The 18476-nt window shown below is 34.8% G+C and overlaps 1 protein-coding gene across 1 annotated transcript; it reads left to right on the forward strand.

Annotated features, from left to right (window-relative positions):
- Positions 1–13870: 13870 nt before the first annotated feature.
- Positions 13871–18108, forward strand: LOC112279926 (calnexin homolog 1). Its single transcript, XM_024514699.3, has 7 exons — positions 13871–14093; positions 15353–15422; positions 15577–15776; positions 15955–16890; positions 17037–17108; positions 17250–17372; positions 17648–18108. Exons 1-7 carry the CDS (start codon positions 14001–14003, stop codon positions 17801–17803), a joined length of 1650 nt encoding a protein of 549 aa, XP_024370467.1. The 5' UTR covers positions 13871–14000; the 3' UTR covers positions 17804–18108.
- Positions 18109–18476: the final 368 nt, after the last annotated feature.

The raw sequence follows: 18476 nt of genomic DNA on the forward strand, positions 1-18476 counted from the left end.
TAATTGGACATGTACATTCATCTATGAATACAACTACTATTAAACTATCAAATATAAATAGTGAATTTGGTTTATCAAGGTTTTTAAAAGATCTTGAGTAATTATCTAAAATATATTATTGTTTAGAAAAACTTTGATCAATGAGCCAATCTTGTGAATTTAATTGATTTAGCTCTAAAAAAGTGGGTTGTGTTTTAGTATTAGGTACAAATGCTGAAAAGATATCTTCAAATATTAGAGCTATTGATTAAAGATGATAGTAGCCTATTATTATTTTATTATAAATTATATCTCTTGTTAAGATTATATTTTTTTTAGATCATAAATCTTATATACTTTATTTTATTTTTTATAACCTAGAAATAAATATCTTCTAATTTTTTGTCAAGATTTTTGTATTATTCTTTTAGAACATTCATATAAGTGATATAGCCAAGTATTCTAAGATGAGAGATGTTTGTCTTAATACCCAAGTATTTTTCTTCTGTAATAACTCCTTTATTTGTTTTGGTAGAACTTCAATTGACTAGGTAGTTTTCTATAGCTAGTGCTTTTGGCTATAGAAAATCTAATAAGTTGCAATCTACTCCAATGGATCTTAATTGCTCAATGATAAAAAAAAAAATTCTTACTGACTTTATTTTGTTGTGTACTTAGTAATTAAATGAAGTAGTATCAAATGCCATGACTATTGTAATATGTATTGAATTCTTTTGAAATAAATTTTCTACCTTTGTCTATCCTTAAGGTAAAAGTCTTAATCAAAGTTGTTTAAATGTTAGTATTGTGACCAGATTATTGAGAGTTTGAACAATTCTTTCATAGCTTTTAAAGAAGTCATTTAGCATAAATTAGCATATCTATCTATCTATCTAGTAGGACTTCTCCATAGACAACAATTTATTCTTCAAATTTGTTGCTTTATTAACATACTCCTCTATAGAACAATTATTTAACAATTTTAGCATGTATAGGTGACTTGACAATATGAGTATCTATGATTAATTGCCTATGCAAATTTCTAGCATAGTCCTTCATAAGATAAAGAAGAATCATTAAATGAAGCAATAAAATCCAAACAAACTATTACATATTGATAAGTGAATTCTAGATAAGTGAATTTGTTATGTGTATTGTATTCTTAATACTATAGTTAAAAAATTTAGAGGTTGAATATTGTTCTTTGTCAAATCTTAGATATTTTTCTTCTTTAGTATAGTCTTCAACTTAATCTACCAAATGTAATAGTTATTGATATTAATAAGTTTTTTGACATCTTTAACTAACATAATACCATAACCTCTTTGTTTAGCTATGTTTGTTGATTTCTTTCAACATTATTATCTACACAAATAATAAAGAGTACTGTTTATTTAGACTACTAGACTTTCAAACTAAGAACATAACTTATTAATATATTATTGACTATTTCATAGTTTTGAAACTAGGTTGATATAAACTTATTAACTAAGAAATGAATATCTTAGTACACAACAATGTTGAAATATATGCAATATTGTGATGACTTTTAAAAGCCATATTATAGATTTGATTCCTTGGATGAGTCTATAATGAACTATATGAAAGTAATCAAAGAAATCGAGAGCACATATTCAAAACAATCTTTGATATGTGATTATTCAATTAAAAATTACAAAGTAATAAATTTAAATAATTTCTAATATTAAGAATATATATATATATATATATATATATATATATATATATACTTAATGAAAGAATGGCTAATTGAGTATATAATTCTATAATTAATTTTATAAGAAAAAATCCAAATACACAAATATTTCAAAAAATGATGGAATCAACAAGAAGAATCTTAAATCAAATACTTTTGTATCTTCTTAAATATAAAAAAATATTTTGTGTTTTATTAAGTGCATAAAAAAACAAAGATTTAACAAGTTCATTTTTAAAAATTAATAGTTACTTATGTTCATACACATCAAACAATAAGTACGTTGAAAATAAAATAATTTTACCAATAAGAGTGTACTTAAAAAAAATGACTTATAGAAATAGTAATTTACTATAAATATCTAAAAATAAATATTAGGCATACAAAGTATAAACTAGAAGAAAATTCCAACCCTAGATCTTTTCAAAATAGGTAGAAATATGGTTGGAAAAATTTCAACTCATAATTCTATAAAAAATGATAGCCACAATCTTTGATAATCCTAGACCTTGTGAATACATGTATCTATAAAATAAAAATTAGATCTATCATCATACTATTATATAAAAATTTTCTTTACAGCAATAAAAAAAACTGTAAATTTAGAAATAATATAAAAAAATCAAAATAATAAATAATAAATAGTTGTAATATTTAATTGTTGATACTTGCAATAAATATAAAAAGTAAACTATAAGGTATCATCTTATATTTTATACGCTATAATCAACTTTCATACAACTAAATAAATTAAAAAATAATATAAAACTCTTAAAAATTAAACACTAAATTATTTGAACAAAAATTAGTTGTGAATTATATTATTTTTATATAAAAAAATACTTATATAATAGATAGCTTATTCATACATTTTTAGTCTTGAATATTTAAAGAAGTAAGCCGAGTGAAGGAACTTCCATATATCAACATTTTTTAATTCCTTGTTTATCATATAAATTAAGATTAATTCAAATAATGAATAAATCATTGATATTAGATAATTTAAATCTAATTATATATATATATATATAGATATAAATAAAATAATATAAAATAAACGTATTAGAAACAAATCGCCTTATCATCATCCCATCATTTTGTAATCAAAGAATGAAAATAAAGTAGTCAATTTTAGATAATAGAGCATTTGTACTCATGAAGACCTAATTTATTTTATTAAATCTAATTTTTTTATAAAAAAATATTATATACTTAAAAAAGATAAAATTTTATAAAACTTTATTGAATATATAAAGAAGATATTAATACATATATTATTGTTAAGAGATTCATCCTAAACATCATTTGCCTAAATAACTCTTGTAGTTAGATGTTGCAATCATAATTGAGTACTCAACATCTAGCATGATTTGCAATGTACTTAAACCTACAAGTATCACAACTATAGTAAATAAGTTATACTACCTTACCTTGTACTTTGTTATTTCTTTGTGTTATTTTAATCTTGATTTAATTTTTATTTTATTGCATCTATTGTTTTTCTTTCATGATATTAAAATAAGAATATAATTATTTTTATACTTTTACTTACATTTTTTTATTTCAAGCATTGAATGATCAATAAAACAAGTGATTTGAAATTCCATATTATAAGTTATAGAAAGTAAGTTCTAAGCTTATAGATACAATGAGCAATCTGAAAAATATTTATTTAAATAAGACTATATTGACCAAATCAAAGAATTCTAAGTATTGGTCTATTACTATGTAAAGTATTATCAAAAAAGATGACTTACAGAATCTAGTAGAATCACTATCCATTATATTGCCATCAAGTACCACCAAAGACAAAATTGAATTGATTGATGATGTTCACCACAAAATTGATAATACTTGTAGGTGCAAACAAAGAGTAAAGCAATGTTATAATTATTTCTCATATCCAATCCCTGACATAGCATTATCAATATTCTAGATTCTTGCAAAGAATGAATAATATTAAGTACAATATTTTATAAAAATATTATATATGATATTATGATTGTTCTAAATTAGTAGAAATAACTTTTTATAGCCAAATACCACAACATCTTTATATTAATGCAACAAATAAATGAAGTACTTTGCAATCTAAAAATTGAATTGAATGACATCATAGTTTAATAAATCTTGAATTAACTACTTCATTGCTTTGATAAATTAGTTTTACAAATTCAATCTAAAAAAATAATACTGTTTCTTTAAGAACTTTAGGATTGCATCCATATGGAGGAAAAAAATGCCACACTATGGCAACCTCACCACTTAGCAGTTGAAGCCCTTCTACTACAAATTTAAAACTTCTATAGCCATTATTTCAATTTGCAAAACTCATTATAGCAACCTTTAGTAATACATTGGCCTCAATATAATAACTTTTAATAATAAAAATAATATATTAGGATCCATTCATCAATCTCAAGTATATATTATCAATTCAAGAGGCCAAGACATATTTCCTACTTTTACAAAGCTTTTGTACCACTCGATTTTCAACAAAATTCTTCTCATCGGCATTCTAATAATGGAGAAACTTTTAATACTATATCACATCAAAAAAATATTTTACAAACTCTTAGAATTAATTTCACAAAAGAATACTTTAATGGGCCCCATTTACAAAATCTTCCTAGTAACAATATCATTATAGATGCTCTAAAACTTCTCACACTTAATAATCCAAATAATAATTGGATATTTAATTTACAAGCTTTTAAACTTTTCTCACGTGATTACTTAGCCTTCAATGACATAGATTAGTCATAGACTACTACCATCACATATACATGAGGACATTCCCATATAATGGCTGGATAAGGATCAATTGACTTATCATTTCTTAATGTTGAAATAAAATTCTTAAAAGATGTTTGTTACATCCTTGGCTTATATAAAAATATTCTTTCAATAAATAAATTATTGATTTAGAAAATCTTTGTATATTTAGTCCATCTTAATATAATGTCATTTCTTTCAAAAAACCACATCAAATAATAGCCATATGAATCTAAGAACAAACAAATGGCCTTTACAAATTAAAATATCTTAAGAAAAACTTCACATTAAGTAGTTAATCACATAAATCTATATTAGATTATATAATAATAGAATTATATAATATTAATTCTATCTATATAAATTTATTAGATTTATGGCATAAAAGACTAAGTCACATCAACTTCAAAAGCCTAACCTTCATTAATTTATAAAACTTAGTTAGGAAGATACATCACTTTATTGTAATAAATCAAAATTGTCCAACATGTCATCAAGGGAAATAAACGTGTCAAAAGATATCCGAATTCTCCTCAACTAGAGTTACAAAATATTATCTTTATACACATTGATGTATGTGCCTTCTATCAATTGAATCTGTAAGATATTCCAACTAATTTATTTTATTTACAGATGACTTCAACCAATTTTTTTAGATATATATTATAACATCAAAGTATCAATTACTAGAAAATTTTCAACAATTTCATACAATGGTAGAAAAATAGATTGCGTATAAAATTCTTTATTTATAATTTGATAAAAGTAGAGAGTTCAAGTCAACGGAATTTTTTATACATCTATAGAAATATGGTCTTTCACTCAATTTCTTCTGGGACATCAAGCAATATTAACAAAGTAAATGTATAAATCAAAATTCAAAGCTGATACAAAAAAAATAATCATGATTAATTATTAAAAGTTTTGAACAGAAAGAAGATTTGGATTATGAAGAAACTTTTGCTCTAATTGTTAAATGGCAAACCATAAGAATGCTATTAGCAATATGTCTAAAATAAAAATAGAAACTTTATTATTTAAACTTAAAGATAGTTTTTTTTTATTTAGATCTCAAAAAGAAGTGTAGATTATATAATTTCAAGGTTTTATAGCTCATAAATAAGAATATTTAGTATATCAACTTCACAAGGCTCTCTATAGACTATGTTAAGTACTAAGAGCTTGATACAATAAAATTGACATCTTCTTACAAAGTCAAGGATTCACTGAAAGAAAAAGAGATTACAATCTTTATGTTGTATATCATGAATGGAAAATCCTCTTCTTATTCCTCTGTGTAGATGACCTTCTCTTTATAGGAAATAAATTTGATTCTTTATATAAAAAAAAAAAAAAAAAAAAAAAAATGATTCAAACAACAACTTGAATTAAAATTTGAAAAGTCAAAGCTAGAAAAAAGTGATCTTATACTCTAATTAAAGGCTAAAATTATCAAAATGCCTCAAAGGTTGTTTATAATACAAAGCAACTATGTCCATCAAGTCTTTCACTACTTTGGTCTTAAAGGATGCCAACTAGTCTCTATTCTTATAGTTGAACATCTCAAGCTTACTCTAGACATGCATGAAGACATAGTGGATCCAACTCACTATACATCTATAGTTGACAAACTTATACAACTTGCCCACTCATGATTAGATCTATCCTACTCAATTGGCATTGTCAATTATTTCATGATAAAGCCTCAAAATTTACCAAAGATTATGGCTTCAACATACCTAGGTCAGTATACATCCATTGCTATAATGAAGGAAGCATAAAAATGGCTACATATTCTAATATCAACCCAAGTACCAAGCACATAGCAACTCGTCATCATTACACTAGAGAGAAAATCGAAATAGAAGAAACACACTTAATTTATGTACCTTCATTAGAGCAAGTCATTGGCATCTTTACCAAGCCATTGGAGAAGCAGCTGTTTGAAAAGTTCAGAGCCAAACTGAACATAATCTCCATCAAAGAAGCCCAATCCTGATTATCTACAAGAACTTATATCATCCTACATATTCTCTGTAAACATCTGCTCATAGCTATACGCCTCCACCATTAACTCTATCTCAGCAGCCTCATTAGAACTAGCTAATAGGTCACCCTCACATTCAGCAGACACTCTAGATTCAACCAGCCATCTATTCCAATCATGAAAAAACCAATCTCAATGATTGAAGGAGCCGAAATACCTCATCACCAGCAGAAGGATTGCATAATAGCTTCGAGAAAATTATTTCACGTAGCAAGTCTGATGCCTAGATAAACTGTGGGTGGATGAAAGTTCGTATCGACAGGGTTGACATTCATCCTACGCATCATCCGCAGTGTGTAAGTTACACCACCCTGCCTTGCTTTGTTGTTTCTTTGTGTTATTTTGATCTTGGTTTACTTTCTAATTTATCGCATCTATTGTTTTCTCTCTCAATTAATGCCACACCAACTCTTGCACAAATGAAAGAAACAGAGAGAGTCAAAAAAGAACTCAACTTCAGATCAAGCACAAGTAGACTCCGAGAATGCAGCTCCGCCGAGTGGATGAATCTGATGAAAGTGAGCACACATAATTCCAGGAAACGCCAGGTTGCAAACATGAGACCTTGTGTTTCGAAAGGATGAGTCTTGACAGACAACAGGGTTCTGCATACGATAAGTTTTAAGTATAATTTGTAAGCGGAATACATGCCCGCGCTAAGCATTTATGCTACAGACACTTTTCTGTACTAGAATTACATGTAGCTTTTGACTGTAACCATATGAAAAGCACGTGTGGGAATGCACTAGTTAAAGTTTAGAATGTGGAAAATTTCCAGCATGTTTTACTTTTGAAGAAAAAAGCTAACCTGTGTAGCGAGATAGCCACCTGCCACCGTCACCCTCAACCGGCACACTTCATGTATGTTAAAATTAATCTGTACCCTTCCAATCCTACAAGAACATAGAGTATGATTGAAATTTGATTCCAGCAGGATTGGAATGAACCAAAAGCTTTCAAACCACCATAACATGTATATGCAAAATCCTGGGTAAAACTGGCCCTGCTGTCCTAAAAACACAAGCAAGACACCTAATTATAGCAACGAGATATCGGGCGAACACTATTACCAAATACATGATGGCTAACAGTCAATTTACGTACCGCTTCGTTTTAAAACAGACTCGCCAAACACAAGCGCATAGAGATTGACATCTGTTCCAAACTCCTGAACTCGAGTATAACATCTGATCAGTTTCAACAAAACATTCCTTAAAACAGGAAAAACTCAATAATTACGTACTACATAAAATATGGTATCTACGACTTCAACGAGAAGAATTTGCAACAAAGTAGTGATTTTTCGATTGCTTCGCTGAACATGTTCTAACAAGTCCAAGGGCCAAATAGAAACTAATTTTTCGTGGGTGAAATATGAGTCTGTCTAACATCCTCTCAGGAATCTAAGATGTCGTTTGACCTAGTCAGGAATCAAAAAATGGTCTGAAGAGCACATTCCTATTAACTGTATACACAAAACTGAGATAATTATACATTAGTACCTGAAAAATGGCTAACACGAGACAGGGTCAGTTGCTGAGCAAAGTTCTCCATACATGATGCTCTCACGGAACGACATCTTGTACATCAGATAGAATATCCCACCCAGGTACCTACAAGGAAAGTTGAAAGAAAAGAAAGAAAGACGGATTTTCTGAGAGAGCGAAGAGCAAAATCTTCAAGAACTTGGACTCTCTCAAAGACAAAGCACACAGAGAATGTAACCATGCAACTTCAAACAGATTTTATTCATGCATCCAAAAAAGTAACAATAATAATTAAAGGAGCAGCAGCAAAAACATGAAGTAACAGCTCACACTAAAATCTCTGTAACAATTGATGCAATGAAGGTTCCCAGCATTGCTAATAAACAAATAGCCCCAAAGTTGGAGAAAATGGTTAATGAAAGACGAACAAAATGAACGAGAATGTCTGATACACTTGAAATTAGTCTAACAATAGATGGCTTGTTTGCCATTGATGCTCTGTTGAAGTCTATATCGTCATATCAATGCGATGAAAATTGTATAGATCCGTATGGGTTGCAGGCTGAAGCCAGTTTCAGTAAAATCTCTACGGCAACGACAACAACCATGTTTGTGCCCGAGAACCACAGCTAATGCTTGGTTAAGATTTCAGACACCCATGCAGCACCAGTAGCATGACAGTAATAATTTAGTCCTATCAAATTCCACCACGAAAGAATTTATAGAAAGATGAGCACAGACGTATATGGTATGGAAAAGCAGACCATTATGAGAGTGCAGAAAGTAGACAAGAAAGAGAAGGATTCGAAGTAATTGGTTGAAGTAGAAATGAAAAATAAATAAATAAATAAAAAAAAAACACACATCGTGTAACTTAAACCATTGCCTGCATCAACACAACCAGCTGTGCAGGTCTCGATATCACAGTAACAAGGGTGCAGAAACGTTCGCCGTAAAATGAGAACCATGCAGCATCAAGAAGATACTTGTTTGAGGGCAGAAGAATAAGAGCAGATACAATACCTACAATGTGCTTCAGTGTTAGACAGGTTCGCAACAATACCAACAAAAATCCTGAAAAACAAGAAGAAAGCAAATTTCGTTAGATATCGACATCACTTCTTGGAGAACGTATGTCACTTCAGCTGCGGACCGAGGACGCAGCAGGGACAAATGCAGTCGACAACGTGCACTGCACCACCTCCACCAAGCCAAACAATAACATGAAATTGCATCCACTCACTAAAATTTAACAATAAATATAAAATTGAGTCAAGATCTCAAAAATTCATGACAAGTAATAAAATGATGACTTATCGTTATGTTTGGAAATAACCATGTTCCTGTGAGAACGTAACCGAATGTGTTGAAAATGTATTACTTTCAGAGCAAGGATTTCGAGATTTGATAAGCTTCTCTTAGTCAGAGAGTGCATTACATTTATGAAATTTTTTTACATGTTGAGACAATTTCACTGAAGATGAGAATTTTTATTCATCGAAATCTTGAGTGCACAATTTACTGTGAAATTACGCACGAGGACAATAATTGATGCGGTACCTTGAGTTTCAGAGCCAAATTTTCTAGACTCAAAGAAGTCGTCATTGTATTACCACATCAATAAATAAATAAATAAATAAATAAATAAAAAGCACGTGAACAGGTTAACTTCGGTAGGATAGAAGGCGTGTACACCAACCTAAGTGGAGAGATATGCTCGTTAAATTGATATTGTAAATCTTGCGCCGCCGTAGTACGTGACCGAGGACAAAGGCCAAACCGAGCATCACGATTTGCAAAAGAATGCTAGCACTAACAATCTGCTGTTGGTCAGATAATCCTGGCGGTGGCAGCAATGACAAAGTCTTTAAGGTCGCCATTTCCATTCCTGCCTGCTCTCCCTCTCTCCCTCACTCTCTATCCCTCGTCCCCCTGAGAATGATTAAGCGCGCAGTATTCGCTAGCCGGGGTATTCGAGGTCGAGCACCACGATCGTATCAGAATTCTTCAATTATTTTTCTATTGTAAGCAATATTTTATTCAATTGCCACTCACGAATCAATCTCAAATTTCATAAAATCTTGACATGGATGAGCAACCTCCACCGAGGCATCTTTTTTGTCAAATAGAGTCTTCAACACATCAAGCCATGTGGAGCTTACAGTTCCTTGCTGCTTTCCATGGTCACGCGCACAATGCGAAAACTCAATATCAACAATACCACAGTTACTTCAACCATCAAGCAACTAAATTCTACTTTCCACTTACTGAGATCTTGCAAAATCTATGGATGATAAATTCATCAATTTTTCAAGCAGAAACTTATACATCTGCACGTCGAGAATGTTGCACTCCTTGAGTATAAACTCCAAAATAATTTTACGTCTCGCAAAATGAGGCATTATAAACAGAGTTAAGAAAAAAAATCAACAATTCTCGGCTATTATTACCCTCTCTACACCCTAAGAATAAGCTTAATGCTGGACAACATACAGACACGCTAACTCTACAGAACCTTCCCCAAACATTCCAACATCAATATTGCCACTTCTGAGTTATTTCTTTCTCCACGATCTTCTAAATAAACCAACTCATGGAGAAAACCTCGCATTGCGTGCGCGAGATCAAGCCCAACCGAAAATCTAACAATTGCATGAGCCGCTACTCCACCAACCAGTTCACCACATGATCATTCCATTCTACATATGAAACTTCTGGAAGGTTATCAAAAAATAGCCTGAAGCTTCAGTACAGGCTAGTTTCTTACACAAGAAGAGATTCATTCAACTCGGGGTAGAGCCGAACACATTTCAGCTCCTTCACGAAGCGCACGAATTCTGCTCCCGAGCAATTACACTGCGTCCGCTTCACACCACTCTCGCCTCTGCCTCTCCTTCACTATGAGACTGCACCACCACTACTTCAAAATGGTCCCCGTTCTCACGGCTCCTTGGTTCCCGTTCACCACTTTATGTACACGTCAGCATCTCCCCGGGTCTACTAGTTGCCAGATCAGCAATACTTTTCGGGTGCGTGGCGCCAACGTGGATTGGGCTCTCGATTGTCACCTCGGTTTGATTGGGTCATTGAAGATAAAATTTTGGCTCCTCTGGATTTTGACTCATATTAATGTTAGAAATATTTTTTATGCATTTCATGTGAACTTCAATTGGTGTACATGTATTTCCAATGAACTCTATAAGAATTCTAGTTGTTGTTGTTGTTTTTTTCTTTATTTATTATTATTATTATTATTTTAGAAACATTTCATGTAAACTTTAGTTCTTACTTTCCACTATGAATATATCTCTTGTAAAATCAAGTCAATATATTTCTCTACAAAATAAATGTATAATTTTGGCCAATGTGAGGGACTGTTTAAGTCTTTCCATTCTTTGTTTGTTTTTCTTGTTTGACTCCAGCATAAAAACTTGTTTTTATTTGTTATGTAGGTCTCTAAAAGAAAACAATCATCATCTTAAAATACCACTTTGCTGGTTGATTTTATAATAATTGCCAATTTTTTATGTTTTTAGAGTACACAAATTATATGCATGTTTAGTTATTCATAACCATCTTACGAGATTAAAGATTTTTTTAATATTTTATGCAGTATAATTTAAAATTTGTCATTAATACCTTAGTTTTTGTGAATTTGGATAGTTTCACTTATTTGAATCCTTCCATTTTGATGTGTATCATAGATTTTGCAAAAAATAGAATTAAAACCAAATTTAGGCTGAGTTTATACTGATGATAAGTAAGTACCAAGAACAATGCAATTAAATTTAGTTGTTAATAATACAATTACAAAATTATAAATAAATAACTAAATGAATTTGCACTTAATTCTAAATCTTTGAGATTCTTATAGCATAAGGATTAATGACATGGCATAATATTAACAGATTGTGATTTGATTTGAATTGCTCTTATTTTCACAAAATTTAATGAACAAATTTGATCTTGTTTCTCAGTAAATATAAAAAAAAATTAAAAATTAAAAAAATTATTCTTTTTATGAACTAAAAACCAAAAACATGACCTTTTCTAAGATACGTAGATAAAGAATAGTTTACCAAATATAATCTATAGGTATAGTAAAGAGAACATTGAATGTTTGTGATGGCAAAGCTAATCTACATAAGTAATAGACTATAACATAATGGGTCATCTTAGATACTAAAATATTTTCTACAAAAAAAACAAAAATATAATCAAACAACCATCTCTACCATAAAATTAGAGCAAAATAACGTTTGTTTCCCTCACACTGTATGTTGAACAAAAGATCAGTTTGTTAGATTCAGAATTACCAACTCAATGTAATGATATTTGTTGATTATAAATAAAACAAAGAAAACAGAATTTTCTTTGAAGTCAGGCCATACTATTAGAAGTATAGAAAGCAACAAATTGTTGAAGAAGTATCATAATGTAAGTTATTGTTTGGAATGCTGTGATCAAATCATAGACCCATTTGATTCTTGTATGTACACAATAATAATTACCTTGGATTAAAAATAAATAAACTTTACACATTAATATAAATCTAGTCATTTAAAACGTCCTTCAAAAGTTATTTTTTTCTTACCAAATTCTTCACTACTAACTTGGCTGTAAAATTACCAAAGTTGAAATTTACTCTCGAAGATCTTCAATGACATTGTTTTGTGATAAAGTCATCTTTTACATTTTAAAACTCTTGATTTATTATGAAGACATCTATGTAATATAAAAGGATGCAGTTATATAGAATTATTTAAATGGTTTATTTATTTGATTATACCCACCTTTATAATCAAACTTCTTCTTACAATCCTTATTATGTAGAAGACCTTTGCAACAAAAATACATACAATTAAACTATGCTTGCCTCTTAAAGATAAGTTGAAAAAAAAGTTCAATATTTTAAAGAATATAAGTTTTACTATATTTATGTATATATATATATATATATATATATATATACACTAATTCCACGATACTTTAAATAAAAGATGTACTCTAAATATTAAAATTTCCAAAAATATGAAAGATTCTATGATTTTTACATTCTACTATATCATTCATATTGATATGAAGTTTCAATGTACACATCATTTGTAGGATAAAACACAAAATGAAAGTCATAGTAGTTTGAAAGGAAAATAATCTATCAAATGCTTTAAAATTATGCAAAATCTGCTTGGGAGATGATGGTTAGAGAAAACAACAACCCAGTTTTATCTGTAGAATAAAACAAATTAAGTTCGACCTTTGAAAATTCAATTTTAAGCATAAAACTTTTCATTAAAAAACTCACTCAAAGACTCAACATACGAAATTCAAGTTCAAGCTTGTAACGTAATTTTTTATGATAAAGGAATAATTATATAAATAAAGAAACTATCAGTAAGGAATTAATCTCCTAATGCGTATTGGCGAGACAAGTAGTTGGATATTCTCCTAGATTACACCTACCAGATTCTTCTTACAGCGATGTACATTGAAAGTTCTTGCCCGCTTGTAACAAGCTGTAGAAATTGCCTCTCAGAGTTAAAACATTAGATGGATCGCCAAAAACATTCTCATTCAGGACTGGAGAAATACTCTCATTGTCACACAGACGAATCAAATGCATTAAAAACAGTTTTAAACATCCAGAACACAGTGCCCATATTATATAACCACTTTGTGAACAAAGTAAATATACAAAAGACAATCCAGTGAGGAGGGGAAGGGAGGCGATGGGGAGAATCGTCGGGGCGGATGAACGCGGTCGGGCCGGTCCGAGGGGCGTCCGTCCGTCCGTCCGTCCGTCCGTCCGTCCGTCTCCGCCTCCAAAACCTTGCAAAGGGCTGGCCTGCGGTGCAAAGGCACGATCTGAAACCCCACACACACTCACACTCGCTCACACACAGAGAGAGAGAGAGAGAGAGAGAGCGAGCGAGAGCGCTCTTCTGCGTGCTGGTTGCGACGAAGAAGCTCCTCCGATCGGACGGGCTCTTCCCCGATGCAGGTCATGGCGTCGCGCAGGATGACCGGACTGGGATTGCTGCTGCTGCTTTGCGGGTGCTTTGTTCTCGCCGCTTCGCTCTCTGACACGGTACTCTTCTTCTCTTGCATCCCGCTTCGTTTCGTTCCTCGGGCTGTCGGTTTGGGTTTCGGGGCGGTTCTCCGTGGCATGTCGCGGTCGGGGTTGCGATTCGAGCAGATTGCGTCGCGCGGCGCTGGGAGCTTGTAGCTGTGGACCTTGTTACCTCTCTTGCGCTCTGTCCCCTTTCCCCCGCTTTTTCCCTCTTTTGTGTAACGTTTGGTTCGTTTATGATACTTGGCTCTTGTTCCGAGTGTTGAGTTGTGAATGTGCGACTGATGCGCCGTGCGATAGAGTAATGCGGCATTGCTTTGTGTCGACGAGTCGCGTTGGGCAATAGTTGCACTCGGACGTTGCGTCTTGGTCGCATCGTGAGTGTGTAGTGGCGTTGCGTCGGACCCTGCCGCTTCTTCGAGCGTCCCTCTCGCTCTCCCCTGGCGAGATCCTTCTCAATCCGAATGTTCCCTGCGCCTCTGGGAGGAGCTAGACCCGCCGCTTGCCTTTTGCGCGTGCTGATTTACGATGTTCTCGGTGTCTTTCGTCTCGTATGAGGACGTGTGTCGGCGGTATTTTGTCTTTTCCTGATAGTAGAGAGTGGGTAGTGGTTGGCATCGTGCCCTTGGATTGTGCAGCGCGCGATCCTGATATTCGTATTTTAACCAGTTTGTGTCGATTTGGCGCATGCACCTCCTTGTCAAGTAGCGTCTGTGCGAGGTCTACTACACCATCCGTGAGTTATCGTAGGGATGATTGCAGCTGCGGTGATGGGATTCTGTGGCATTTGGTAATGGGTGAAGTTGTAAGAGCCTGGTGAAATACGATTCCGATCTTGCGTTGAGGCGTGGATAGGTTAGTAGTTGCTGCATTTAGATCCCACGACACCGCGTTTACAGAGATGTGTGCACTTCTTGGTCAGAAGTCATCTTGGTTGAGCTTGTCGAGGTAGCACTGGGGAAGCCAATGCTCGAGTGGGGTAACGGTTTACTTGAGAGAGCTCTGTGGGCGGAGCTGGGGTTTTTCGTTATTCTGGAGCTCTTGAGTGCGTGAACTGTGAGAGCACTGTGTGGAAGTGTTTTTCGCGTCGCATGGTACCGCGGGTTGATGATTTAGCTGCGAATTAGGTTGTTTGAGGGGATGGTTTGTGAATGGGGATTGGTCTTGCCTCTAAATTGAGATCCGCTGTAGGTTGAGGGTTGAGGTGAGAAGTGCAATCGCAGGAGGTGGACAATGCGAAGTGGTTCTAACTTGGAAGGGTTTCATGTATGTGGCAGGTATTCTATGAAAGTTTCGATGAGGACTTCGAAGGTCGTTGGGTGGTGTCTCAGAACAGCGAGTACGGAGGTATTCATCGTCGCGTCCCTTTCCATCTCGATCATTCGGGCATGGGGTTATTATACGGTGTTGGGACATGGCCTGGCGATTTTGTGAGAGCGGTGTGATTGCGTGTGCTTACTGGTGAAGCGTGTGTATTTTTTTTCTTTTCTGTGTGGTTCAGGTACATGGAAGCATGCGAAAAGTGAAGGTCACGATGATTACGGTCTGTTGGTGAGTGAGAAAGCTAAGAAGTACGGTATAGCAGTGGACTTGCCCGAGAAGGTCGATCCCAAGGATGGAGCTCTTGTTCTTCAGTATGATCTGAGACTTCAGAGCGGTCTTGAGTGCGGTGGTGCGTACTTGAAGTTTCTCCAACCTCAGGTGAGGCTCAGGAAAGAGCGTGGTTGGCGTTAAGACTTGTCGAGTTTTGTTGGGCACCTGTGAAACGACCCACGGCATTTTGGTTGTAGTATGTTGTATGCCGATTCAGCACAAGTTTGGTGTATGCCAGTTCATGACGGTGCATCTAACAATGGAGACGGTGTCCTGTCGTTGACAGGAAGCAGGGTGGACGGCCAACGACTTCAACAATGAGTCGCCGTACTCCATAATGTTCGGTCCGGACAAGTGTGGAGCCACCAACAAGGTGCACTTCATCTTCCGACACAAGAACCCAGTGACAGGAAAATACGTGGAGCATCATCTGAAGAACCCCCCTGTTCCCGCAGGAGACAAGTTGTCTCACGTCTACACAGCCATCATCTATCCGAACAACACTCTGAGAATTTTGATCGATGGTGAGGAGAAGAAGACGGCCGATCTGTTATCTGACGAGTTTGAACCAACAGTGATCCCCGCCAAGACGATTGCCGATCCAGAAGACAAGAAGCCTGAGGATTGGGATGACCGCGCCAAGATTTCCGACCCCGATGCCACTAAGCCTGATGACTGGGATGAGGATGCCCCCAGAGAGATCGAAGACGAGGAAGCTGAGAAGCCAGAGGGATGGTTGGATGATGAGCCTGATGAAGTGGACGATCCTGAAGCCGTGAAACCCGAGGATTGGGACGACGAGGAAGATGGCGAATGGGAACCTCCCAAGATCAGTAACCCGAAATGTGAGGAGGCTCCTGGTTGTGGTGAGTGGAAGCGCCCCATGAAGAAGAACCCCGCCTTCAAGGGCAAGTGGAAGGCACCAATGATTGACAACCCAGCTTATCAAGGCATTTGGGCACCTAAGCAGATTCCCAATCCCGAGTACTTTGAGTTAGAGAAGCCCAACTTGGAAGCTGTGGCCGCCATCGGTATTGAGATTTGGACCATGCAAGATGGCATCCTCTTCGACAATATTCTAGTAGCACACGATGAAGCGAACGCTGAAGAGTACAGGAAGAAGACCTGGGAACCAAAACACGCGGTTGAGGAGGAGAAAGAGGCAGCTGAGGCCAAGAAGTCCGAAGATAAACCAGAGAAGGCCGGGTTGGACAGCATCAAGGTTTGTACAGAAACGTTTTCCAGTTGAAGTTTTATGGGAGGTGTGGGAAGTGCCTTTTGGTTGAGATGGTGAGCTTGTGGCATTGAAGTTGATTGCTGCATTGTATGATGACAGTTTTGAGTTGGCCTGTTTTTATGCTAAATCAGGGCAAGGTCTTCGAGGCTCTTAACAAGGTTTCCGAGATTCCATTCCTCGCCAAGTACAAGGAACAGATTGATGTAAGACGTTCAGCCTGTCTACGGTAGTCTGTGCTGTTGTGGCTTTTTTTTTGTTCTGTGGCTCCGGCGTACCCATTTTGCACAGTTTGATTTATTCTTGGATCATGGAGTTCTAAAACGCGCTTTTAATTGTATTGACAGGACGTGCTTGACAAGGCTGAGAAGAATTCGAATGTTACTCTCGGTGTTTTGGCAACCATCCCTGTCCTCCTCGTGACGATGCTGTTGAGCTTTTGCTTTGGAAAGAAGAAGACGCCATCCACCGTACGTGACTACATCGGTTTACTTTGGTCTATGCATGGTCACATATATTGTAGCTGTGCAAGTTTCAGCGCACAAAGCATATTTTTGTAACCTGTTAGAACGTTTGCAGTTGCTGTGGTGCCGGATTTGAAGAGTGCATATGTCCTTCCCTCCTGTGTTCGGTGGTTGCAGGAGGTTAATAGATGACGGGCAGGGGAGCTTTCTGTTTTTGTGATGTGTTTGCTGTCGTTTTTGATTCGGTAGATCTAAGGATGTGTGCATTGCAACCTGTTCAGGGTACAACTGGGGCCACGAAAAAGGAGGATACTGTGACCGCTGATGATGTATCTGGAGCCAAGGAGGAACAAGTAGAGGAAGAAGAGCAAGAGCAGGCTGGGGAGATTGAGAAGGAGGGTGTGAGTGCCCGCCGCAGGCCCCGGAGAGAGACGTAGTTAGGATTTGAACGGAAGTCGGTATTGTTAGGTATGTAATCGCGGCGAGCAGGCTATTCGCCACAATGCCAGGGCGAGGTTAGCTGCTGAGATCCTTGCGGGGGCTCTTGTGCATATGACCATGTGTAGAATTATGTGCACCATGCTCGCACTTGCTGGTACACAAGGGTGTTGTCGGTTGTAGCGCTCGGTTCACAGCAGACTTTTGTGACAGATGGTTAGATCCTTTTAATTTTTTTTAAAAACTTTTTCTCTCATACTTTGTACTTGATTTTTGTTTAGATTAAAGGGAATTAAGCAAAGATTGACTGTGGGTCGCTAAACTTGGTGGTTGGATGTTGATTTAATTCATGAGCATGTCCAAAAATCAATCCGCCATAGTAAATCTATTGTTTTCGATACGAGTTTGAAAAGAATATTCCTCTATTTGGTATGCAGCTTAGGTTGGAATAATTTGTGTCTTTGTCGTTTACACATTCATGTCGGAATATAATTTTGATCATAGATATAATCTGAAAACAATTAAACCAAATGAATACCTTTGAAAAGAAACAATACATGATTAACAATTAAAAGAAAATAATGATAATAAAAAAGAATTATCAAATAAGAAAGTAAACCCAAAAATTTATCTTGGTAACTTACGAGTATCTTGAATAGAAAGAGAGGACAA

This window comes from Physcomitrium patens, chromosome 3 (assembly GCF_059467195.1).
Source record: "Physcomitrium patens ecotype Gransden chromosome 3, ASM5946719v1, whole genome shotgun sequence".
NCBI lineage: Eukaryota > Viridiplantae > Streptophyta > Bryopsida > Funariales > Funariaceae > Physcomitrium > Physcomitrium patens.

Excerpts from the sequence above, each read along its gene's own strand:
- LOC112279926 (XM_024514699.3), top strand. The coding sequence starts at position 14,001 with ATGCAGGTCATGGCGTCGCGCAGGATGACCGGACTGGGATTGCTGCTG. Across the intron at positions 14,094-15,352 it reads CCGCTTCGCTCTCTGACACG|GTATTCTATGAAAGTTTCGA; the intron begins GTACTCTTCTTC and ends TGTATGTGGCAG. Across the intron at positions 15,777-15,954 it reads TGAAGTTTCTCCAACCTCAG|GAAGCAGGGTGGACGGCCAA; the intron begins GTGAGGCTCAGG and ends TGTCGTTGACAG.